The sequence below is a fragment of the Stigmatopora nigra genome, chromosome 1 (assembly GCF_051989575.1).
Source record: "Stigmatopora nigra isolate UIUO_SnigA chromosome 1, RoL_Snig_1.1, whole genome shotgun sequence".
Classification (NCBI taxonomy): Eukaryota; Metazoa; Chordata; class Actinopteri; order Syngnathiformes; family Syngnathidae; genus Stigmatopora; species Stigmatopora nigra.
In genome coordinates this window covers 11,115,839-11,126,339 of record NC_135508.1, presented here as the reverse complement: position 1 = coordinate 11,126,339, position 10,501 = coordinate 11,115,839, and the positions used below count along the sequence as shown (strand labels likewise).

The window sequence follows — 10,501 nt, the reverse complement described above, 5'->3', positions numbered from 1 at the left end:
ATGTATATATTAAAAAGAAATATATGTGCGATTTCATTAGTGCTCTATTTACACCCCCCAAAACAGAGCTAGACAAATTAAATAAATGTTACCCGCAGAAGAACATCATTCATCATTGACAAGAAAAAGAAAAAAAGAGAATAGAATGTTATTCATCATTGACCAGCAATGTTCACCTAAACTTGGACATATTTGCTACCTTTACATACCTTCAATTCATCGTCTATGTCATGTCCCTCGTAATGGTCAAGGTGAATACAAAAAAAAAGCACACCAACCACTATGCTGTATAGAATTTATCTAATCCAAAACAGCCACAACGTTACCAATTTCACTTTTCATTAATACTGTTATAGAGGAATTAAGGTAACAATACAGTGTCCTCATTATTAAGCCTATAAAACGTAATGTTGCGGCTGGTCGGTGTTCATGTGATGAAAATAAAATCCATTTGGGTGCCTTTAACGTATGCATACATATATCTTATTAAATTACATGCAAGGCCCATCTTGATATTTTTGCTCCATTAGTACACACAGAAAAACCCTTTGAACTCCACATTACAAGCTGAAGATTAAAGGAATACAAATAAAAGAGCAGTAGTCTAAAAAAAAGTGAATTTTGAGTCGTTAGTACCTTTTTCACCTGAGATTTGAATTGTTTTAAAAAGGGCAGCAAAGGCAATCAAGTGGCACTTGGAAAAGGTTTAAAGCACTCGACATGACAGCTTGTGCACAAGAAATATGGAGTGTGGATTGTTTTTCTGCACAAACAAGTGGGTCAGTTGAAAAGGGATTGTCCACTATATGCATTGCTTCCCATTTACTGTTTTGACCAACAATGTTTTTGTAATGACAAAAACAAATGCTACAAGATCAAAACACAATGGTTGTTTGAGTGAAAACCTGAAAAACAAGTATATCATTTCAATTTACTGGATTAAGCCCAAGTCTGACTCATAATGGCCAAAGCAGCAGTTCAATGACCTGCAAAATGTCCCACGGCAGTGTCAGGAAAACAATGTGCAAGTCTGAATTGAAGCAACTCCTCATGTTAAGTGCAGAAAAAGGATTTTGTCAACAGTTTACATACCGTATATAACCTTCAGCCTATCTGCCTAATCTGAATACATTCAAATATTGTCAGAAAGTTCATGCATGTCAGTAGTTCATTTCAAAAAGTGACAAAGATATGATTCTGGCTAGTGTATTTTATCTATTGTTTTAGATTGTCAATTTTCCATAAGCTTTAGGTTTTATGAATGAATATCATAAATCAGAAAATAGTTTACAAAGGGAAATTAAACCCAATTAAAGAAAAAATACATGCAAAAATTGAGCGCAGAGTGGTGTGGCTGACATTTGGCATTTAAATAAATGATAATGTACTTAATTAGCAATTAAACATAATTTTGGGATGGTGGAGAGTAAAATAGCAATGTAAGTGGAATACAAACTTCAATTAAAAAAGAAGTCTGAACTCTCACAAGAGTGAAAGGCCTTTAAAATGAGAGACTACCCAAAACAGAAGCAATGTTTTAAAACATTTTTCACAGAAAAAAGACATTATATATGTATTGGAGATTTTTGGAGTAAAAAGCATTTGAGATATAATATTGACATATTGGGCTTAACTCTCCTTTAACCTTTTGAAATGAACTACATTAACTTGAATAATTGTTGAGATCTACCTGTATAGACACTACTCGTAAAAGTAATTTAAACATTTACAGGTGATAATTTGACCTCTTTCTAAACATTTTAATTCACACCATACTGTTGTTCAAATGTTCCAATGTACATTTCACTGTCATCTAAAAAGGAGCTTTTACATAAAACCTGAAAATCTGTAACTTTTGGTGAGTAATGTTTATAATACTTAGGCACAACATAGGCTTTGATACACAAGAGAAAAACATCCTCTAAAATGAATCACTGATTATAGGCATGTAACAGGCTGCACTAATAACGTGTTTTTTTTTCTTCTCCATTCATTCCTAGTGCACGGCTGCAAAGCACATGTGAGTCTGGGCAACATGCATGAGTTCTCGAAATACATTTTCTCCAGCGCTCATTTAAAGTATGCCTACCTGGCTGCGCCGGACGCATCGGTCACTGATCATTGTCCATATTCAAGTGTGCTGAACCAATCAATGGTGAGAGTGTGCATACGTGTTTGTGTGTGTGTCAGCACCAAGGCTCCCGCTGTGCTCGGCCTCGAGCCAAACTGTCTGCCCTCTGCCAGGCGCTCTTCATTAAGGCGAGGCCTTCGTTGCAACGCTTCTTCACTGATGGCTCGCACACGACTCTGTGAGGGAGTGCCACCTGTGAACGAAAAAGCAGTTCAGTTTATTAAGCTTGAACACAAACATGCAAAGAGGGTTGTCACGTCTCATAGTAAGACTATCGTTAGTATGGAAGCTGCGCAGGCCAAAAAATATAGCCTTGCATCTGAATATAATGACAACAAAGCAAAGTAGAATTTTTATTTTATTTGATATTAAATGTTACTCCTTAAGAATTGTTCTTGGAAGAGCAGGACTAGTGAACAATATTGTATTGGGTGTGTTAAAGAACAGTACGTAGAGCGATAAAGTCCAAATGATAATAAATAGGCGCCCAAAAAATACTGTTCCTACATTGCTCTACCTAATCACTGCGATAAACGAGGAATTGCTATACATTTATAAAGATATTTGTACCTGGAATATATTTTGCCAAACATTGTCCAACACTTCCAGCAGTCTGTCTCTCTCCTCACGCCCACTGAAGTACAAGACCCAGGGGGGAAGGAAGTGGTGTCGATCCGTGGCAAACTCCTGCCAGTAAAACATACGGAAAATGAGCATTAGTATATGAAAGCCACTCAAATGTATGTGAAGCACCACGTGAGTTCACTCACAATAACGCAGTACCCCAGGTCAGCCTCCAGGCTGACAGCCTCCACGTCACAAATGTCAGCACTGCCCAGCGAGCGGAAGAAGCCGGTCTGGCAATCCTGATGACAAGTCAGCAGCTTGCTGCTCGTCACAACCAGGCAACATGGGATGCATGTGGTGGGGGCCGCACCTTGGGGGATGACCTGGATGACAGCAAGCCCAGGATAAAGCTCGTAACAATCATTTGGTTGAATCAAAAAAAAAAAAAAGTTTCTCCTTACTCCTTTGGAAACAGACTGGCAGAGGACCAGCATCCACTCAGCCATGTCCTGTTCATTGTTGGCACTGAGCTCCAATGGGGGGCGCTCTGTCAGAATGACTTGAAAGGCATGCGGACGCTCTGTACTATTAGAACGACGGCACCCTCCGCAGTTTTCTCCCCTGCCATAAGAATAGGGGAGATAGACATATCCATGGTTACCTTGGCATAACTGGTTCTGCCCAACTTTGCACTTGTGTATATCATTACTTTCTTTATTCAACAATTACCCCATAGTAACTGAGAGCAAAGGCACCACATCAGTCCTTTCTGCATAAAGGTATAGTATCCCATTGCTATAAAAAGAGAGCAACAACAATGGCACATTAGGAAGATTATAAAGATCATTTGTTTGCATAACAAAGGATGTTCATGTAAAAATATTGATATGAAACGAGTGCATTTACACAGGGTGATCCAACCCCTCCCACCTGAGGACAAGGTAGCAGCTTTTCCAAAGCTCTTTTCCCAGGTACGTGGAACCAGCACGGTACTGCAACATTCCTTCCTTTGTACTGGAATTTGATTTCAGATTCGGAATGGATGCATCCATAGGGTCTTCCCAGTGGACCAGTGAATACAGATTGATAGAAACTTCAGAAACCTGGAGATACATATAAGGAACGTGAGGAAAATCTGTTCAAAAACAAGGGCCCAAATGTCAGCATTTAGTATTTCTTTACCTCACAGTGAGATTCCTGCGAGACAAATTTTGTGAGAGCGAGTTTTTCCATAGTGGCATCAGTTAGGATGGGAGGATAAGGGGGCTCACGACAACCCTTGACCATGGCTGTCTTAAGAATGGACAAGAACCATCTAGAAGCAAAAATGAAGAGATTCTCGTGGCCTTTTTCAATTGTAAAGAGACACTGATTAATGTTGATGCAAACTCACAAGGTCAAGGAAGTATCCGCTGAGTCAAATAGGAACTTCCTTCTTCTATTTGTGCAAATTATGCTCACTGTCTGTTGATCAAGGCCCACCTGAAAACATAACAACTCTCAAGCTGACACACTGTAATTACTTCCAGACCTGGATGGGAAAAAAAGCTTACAAACTTGTTCAAACGCCACAGTTTATGACCATTAATTTGAGACCTGAAAGTTCCAAATATTTTCCACAGGCAAAGGAAATATCTTACTGAGAGATAGTCAAGTTCATTGTAAGAAACGGCCTCTTCCACTGTGTAAGGCTTCTCTGCTGCACCTGAGCAGAGTCAAAGGCAAGAAGCATTATGTCAAATGCCTCTGTACAGTCATTTAGATTACACAGTAGGCTATGTGAGTATTGGAATTGAGTGAAAAATATTCCTTCCCCACCCACTGACCTTTCCTCAGCAGATAGATGTAACAATCAGTCAGCAGTAGATAAAGAGGCTGTAGATCACCTTCCATATGGCCTGTACTCATCCTCACCATCTAAGCAGACAAAAATGTAGGGTTTTTACAATGAACTCCCTGTAAAAACACTGTCATTAAGTGGTAATCTTTGCTTGGCAATAGATTTTTTTAATCTATCCTAATGAGGAATACAGCAGTACAGTAATCAAGAAAGTATTATAATAAGGAAATCACCCTAAAGAGTTGCTCCTCATTTTCCCTGAATACGTGGATCATGAGAAGCAGTAAATGGTTGTTGTCCACCCTAAAAAAAACAAAAGTGAACATGAAGTACATGATACAATTTTAAAAAGCACCACACACATACTGTGTCCTTCCTTACTTAAATTCAGCAGGATGAGAACTTTCACTTGGGCTCAGTTTCTCATCTTGTAGAGTCGTTTCACACTTGTCTTTATCATATTCTTCTCCTGTCTTTACGTTTTGTTCCTGTCCTGCAATTGCTTTTGCTTCTCTTTGATCTTCATGGCCACCTGAAAGTACCTGTGACTGGCCATGCTCTGAAGTGTCATGGTTCCCACCACCTGGGGGAGCAGCGTCTGGATCGTCGGGGGTAAGGAAGAGTAGGTTTTGGGCGGCCTGTTGGAGGTCTGGGCTTGAGTCTGGGTCTGGAGGCTTGGCCTCAGAGTCCTCTGGAAAGGGCTGCCGCTCTGGAGGGACTGGAGTCGATTGTCCCTCCGCACTCGATGGTCCCAGCTCAGACTTGGGGGGTTCCCAGACCTCTCCATTAAGTCGGTCCACAACATCACGGAGCGGTTGACCAACGTTTTCCATGGTGGTGTCTGGCATTTCAGGAAGTCTCAGGAAGGCCTCATCACCATCCTCGTCGTGTTCACCTGCAACCTTTTCTGACACTCCATCTAGATGGATTACAGTGCAGTTCAAAGAGTCTTGATCTTCTGAATGATTGAAGATGCTATCCGTTTCTATGGGCTCAGATGATATAGAGTCACGATTGCAGCTTATGGAATCAGTGGAGCTCTTCCCTCTACGTTTCTTGCTGGCTTTCCTTCGTCTTGCCATCCTAGAAGTTGAACGGAATAAGTCTTTCATTCAAAAAGGTGGAACAAAGACAAAAGGGACATCAGGAATCTATTTCACCTAATAACTTCTAACTCTGTATTGGTGCTGTCTACGTCATCCCCAGTGCTGACAATGGGAAAGGCGGCCACATGAACAGGCGTGACGTCAGCCGAGGTGTTGGCGTCAGAGTCTTGATTGAACGGGTTGTGTCTTGGCGGTGATAGACGGGCGCCCACTTTTGCCTTGACATTGCTGGTAGATAAGACCACCGAGTCGCTGATGACAGTCAAAGGATCGGAGCCATTAGATCTTGGGCAGCTGGCCTGGTCGGTCAGGTCACCTTCTTTAAGGAACAAAAATTCAACAAAGCAATGAGTTATGATCAGGAGAATCTCGCATTTTGTTTTGGAGTTGTAGAAATACACATTTTCGCCAACAGTAAGTGTTTAACTATCCAATAGCCTTTCTTAAATATGACAACTTTAAGAAACACCAATTGCAGTTCTGTCAACATGTATATTTCTACAACTCCATCGCACACAACAAATGAACAGGAGTTAGAGCTTGCAGCATTCTTGATGTTCAGCAACAGGGTCCAGAACATATAGAAACAATTAGAGGAAGAAACAAGTAGCTAGACAGGAAGCAGTGACACAGGCATAGTCTGAGGAAAAGTTTTACTGAAAAAATCCACTGAGGGACTTAAGTGAATTTCAGGAAGTCTGTTTGCCAGACTGAAATCAAATGACAACAACAACTTCAAATATTTTGTCAGAAAAATGAAAAAATGTTTTTGCCTGTCCATCTCACAGGTCTATTATTCGGACAGGGTGACTATAAATGTAACCGTTATATTATTTAAAGAAAAATCTAAATGCAGAAGTGTGAATCTGTGTTTCTTTATATGAACTCAGTCACAGGCACCAGATAAAAATGGGGTTCTAATTCTGATGAAGAGAAGGTTTACTACCACCTATGGTCAGTAGGCCAGTGTCACATACCCCACACACCAAGAACAATACAGTAGACAAAGGAGAATGACAAAAATGACAATATCCACACGCGTCTCACCGTGCTAAAGAAAATGAGTATTAGTGTAGCTGTAGCGCATGAGCTTCATGCATAAAAAAACATAAATAAAGCAAGCAATTGAATGCACTGAATAATTAAGAATAAAAACAGCAACCAGGAAAATAAATGATTACCCTTATTCCAAGCAAAAATACACTAATCAAATTTTAAAAAAAGTTTAAGAAAATTATTACTGAAGACACAAATTTATATTTTGCAATATTATATATTTGAGTCTTGGTTCAAGTCAATCAAATAGCCCTCTTTTTTTTTTTTTACCTTTAACCATGTTCTAGATAGTGAGATACATACAGAACGTGTTGGGATATGGCTGTAATCACAGTGAAAAAAATTACTGTGTAGTCTTGCAATATTTATCAAAGAAGTTGATGCAGTGAGCCTAAAGTTAGTGCATGAGCTATTTCTGGTGATCAAAAAGACTCAGAATGCATAGCTACAATACTAATAAAATGTGCCTCATTAGAAATGCATATGAATCAGAAAAATGTTGGTTTTACACTGTATGAAACACATTATCCCCTCACACCATGGCTAGATGTGTACACACTCTACATTAAACAAGAATGATAAAAAAGATGGCAGGCAGCAAGGGAAGGTTTAACCAATGTCCCACCTTCCCAGTCTGCACTTGGCATTGCCTGCAACACGGGGAAGATGTCACCAAAATCATAATCTAAAAAAAAGGAGGAATAACATGAAACATTAGAAAGAGGCTTAGACAATCTGAAAATAAATTGAATGATGGCGTGCCAAAAAAAAATGAAAAAGAATCAAGGGAGGAGATCACAAGGAAAAATAGGACCTTAAACTATAGAACGTTTTGAACAGTATTGTACCACTGGATGATACTTTTTCTTTAGTCGCCGAGATGTACTTCAACAACCTAAGCGGTGACTCATATTACACCGACACATAAACAGGTACAGCATGCAGCTCACCTTCACTCGAAGGTGCAATGGCACTGTCATCCCACTCCAGATTGGTGGAGGTCAAAGACGTGAAGGAGTGTAGGGACAAACTGTCTGAACTGGGCAGCCTTTCTTCAAAGTCCAACAGGTTGTGTGGTTTGTAGTATTCCGGCATGTAGGCGGCCACGTCCAAATAGGGCACATCCTGCAAGCATTGAAACAGCTTAGAGACAAAAGACCAATGCATTTGAGAAAGAACTCGAGAAAAGCTATGCCAGCCAACCAGTTCCAGATCGAAACGAATGAACTCCAAGCCGGACATCAGTGTGAGGAACAGCGTCAGGTGGTCATGACTGCAGACCAAAGCATTCCTACAACGACAAAGAAAATGTCTGATGACAAATCCAAAATGTTCCAAAGATACAGCCAAAGCATGGAGCCATTCAAAATACTGCCAAAACAGTTTGGTAAATGACCATGACTTACTTGAAGTAATACTTCTGTAGTAGTACTTGGTTCTCTTGAAAGAGACGTAGGTAGCTTTCTAAAGAGCTCTCGCTCAACGCCAGGTATAACCAGGCCCGACCTGGTAACACAGTCATGCTTATGTTATTTGACAGCATACAAGTCTGTGTGAGAATGCAAACAAGACTCACTTCGACCAAGGTTTGTTGCTATGTGCTGAAGCTCGTCTATCTGCCGGATAGCCTCTTTCCTTGTGAAGTGAAGGACAAGAACCCAGTAGCCCGAGGAGATATCTTGGAGCCTGCAGGGGAGAAAACATCACATTCAAAAGCTCAGTGAAATATTGATGGAGGGTGATATTTCCAATGTTCATTAGAGGCCTTCTCCTTACTTCTTTGGGAAAATGCAACCATTTTCTTACCCGTAGAGGAGCGCATGGTCTAGGTGTTCGCAGAGTCGCTGCAGAACACGGTCGTGGTTGCGGATGGCTGGGGTTTCATCTTCACAGGCTGCAAAGTAACTCTGCAACTGGAGAAATGCAACATGTCAGGCTGGAAAAGTTTTGGATTGAAAATACAGGAAAGAATGGAAATTATAAAAGGATAAAAAAAACTGTGGTACAACAAGGTAAATGTTATAATCTGAAAGGTGAAATGGAAGAATGAGTGTTGTATTTGTGGCCTAATAATCAGTGGTCTGAATGTGTTGTTTTCTACCTAATCCCTAATGTTTATCCTCACTGGTGGTTGCTGCCCGGAATATTATATGCGTACTAACAAATTCTTTTTTGCAAACCAGTCGTGCAGTGTATGCAGTATGTTTCAATCATTCTGATTTACATGCATAAGACTCTATAATAAAATACCCAATATCATAAATTGAGCTATTTTTGTTGGGATCTTCTTTACGTTTTGTACTGTCAAATGATACTTTGTCTTTATTCTACAAAGTTCATTAACAGTTAACGTGAAATATGCATCAAATCCATTTCAACTGGGAAGACTGGCATGGAGTGATCATGTTTCCTTGTCAGCATTCTTTCAAGCATGTGATCAGATTAGAGACATCTCTACACTAAAGAGATAAGATGGAGGAACCATTGTTCAATGAAATCTCATCATACAAATCATGTACAAAAGTCATAAAGGATACAATACAATCATGAGGTTGTGTTCACGTTCACGTCGATTATGTTCCCAACAAGTCATCAGTAAAAAATAGAGAACAGGGGCCTAAGATTGATTTCCCCCAATTTAGGATTACACAAGCAAAACATGAAAGAATACAAATTGCTATTGAGTTTAAAGCAGAATGAAGCATTATAAAGCAATGATGTTTTGGTTTTGTTTACTCAATCTCCAGCTACCATTCGTTCAATGAGTCTCCAGTCCCAATATTTCATCCTTTGCCTTCTCTAGCCCAAATGGAAGAATGTTAACTCTTCTTTCCATTGTGGTACAGTAGCCTCTTTTTTGTTATTGTTTTGCGCAATAAAACGATGGAGCAATCAATCAGGCGTCCAGTTTCGCCGCAGCGGCTTGATGCTGTCGTCGTATAAAAAACAACCATGATGTCTTGCCGTGAGGACAGGAAAAATTCAACGGGATCGAGCCTAAAGACTATTTATTTACCTTCTTGACGGAGAAGGAGATGTTTTCCAGGATTCGGTCCTTGACTTTGAGTTCATCCATTGCGCGTGCTCGTCTGTGGTGACAGCGGCAGCAGCTCACTTGAGTCGGTCAGCTGACTCCAACTAGCTCGTGAGCTGCTAATTTGGCTAAAGCTAAAAGCGCCGTAGCTCGCCAATTTACCGATAGCAGTAATTGAATATCGCAAATAAATACATGAAATATTTGTCTTATGATTCACGGGTGAAGGGCTCCATGAAATACGCGTCATTCACCCCGACGATCTTAAAAATACTGTCCTCAAATCACCAGTAAATCACTTTAAGTGGAGACAATAAAGGAGAAGTTGAAGGAACCGCGAAGAACCATAAACCGCATCTTGACGTATTCACTTTTTAAACGTTAATTAACGTATAATTTAGTACATAGTTGAGTTACGGGCGGCCAACTTATGCTAGGTTTCTGCGCCAAAGAGTGGCTAGCATTCCTTTCCTAGGTCACACACACAGGAAGCGTAACGTCACTTCACCAGGCACAATTTTTAAATTTGCTTATTAAAAAAGCTCATTTATTTTAGATTTGCCCCATATGTACTTCGAAAGAACTTCAGAAGAGCACCATTTCTAACAGATGTATATAAATACATGATTCTTATTCCAGTATTAAAATTATATTAATATTTATATTAATATTTTAATGTATTTCCACTGACATTGTTCTCAAAATGTTGTAATGATTTCAGAAGCTCTTGATCATTCAGGGGTTTTAAAACTATGTTTTTCTCAGCG

General features: G+C 39.9%; 1 protein-coding gene across 4 annotated transcripts; it reads right to left on the bottom strand.

The window, feature by feature from the left end:
• Positions 1-1,798: 1,798 nt before the first annotated feature.
• plekhm2 (pleckstrin homology domain containing, family M (with RUN domain) member 2) lies at positions 1,799-10,217 on the bottom strand. Of its 4 annotated transcripts, none has more exons than XM_077724645.1 (20): positions 9,717-10,217; positions 8,507-8,613; positions 8,277-8,386; positions 8,107-8,206; positions 7,904-7,991; positions 7,651-7,825; positions 7,326-7,385; positions 5,699-5,963; positions 4,920-5,621; positions 4,772-4,841; positions 4,525-4,615; positions 4,339-4,403; positions 4,092-4,180; positions 3,881-4,013; positions 3,629-3,801; positions 3,428-3,493; positions 3,160-3,319; positions 2,902-3,081; positions 2,702-2,818; positions 1,799-2,324 (listed from the first exon to the last, which is right to left on the bottom strand). In XM_077724645.1, the coding sequence occupies exons 1-20, from the start codon at positions 9,774-9,776 to the stop codon at positions 2,187-2,189; spliced, it is 2,949 nt and encodes a 982-aa protein (XP_077580771.1). In that variant the 5' UTR covers positions 9,777-10,217; the 3' UTR covers positions 1,799-2,186. The 4 variants fall into 4 exon arrangements, with proteins under 4 accessions (XP_077580771.1, XP_077580779.1, XP_077580787.1 ...); XM_077724653.1 differs by having other exon boundaries at positions 5,699-5,960; XM_077724661.1 differs by lacking the exon at positions 7,326-7,385.
• Between the last annotated feature and the right edge of the window lie 284 nt (positions 10,218-10,501).

What these genes read in the sequence shown, in the direction of transcription:
- plekhm2 (XM_077724645.1), bottom strand. Translation starts at nt 9,776, where the DNA reads ATGGATGAACTCAAAGTCAAGGACCGAATCCTGGAAAACATCTCCTTC. An exon ending in CATTGCACCTTCGAGTGAAG is followed by an intron (nt 7,386 to 7,650) that starts GTGAGCTGCATG and finishes CCTTTTTTTTAG; the next exon opens with ATTATGATTTTGGTGACATC. An exon ending in ACAGAGTTAGAAGTTATTAG is followed by an intron (nt 5,622 to 5,698) that starts GTGAAATAGATT and finishes TTCAACTTCTAG; the next exon opens with GATGGCAAGACGAAGGAAAG.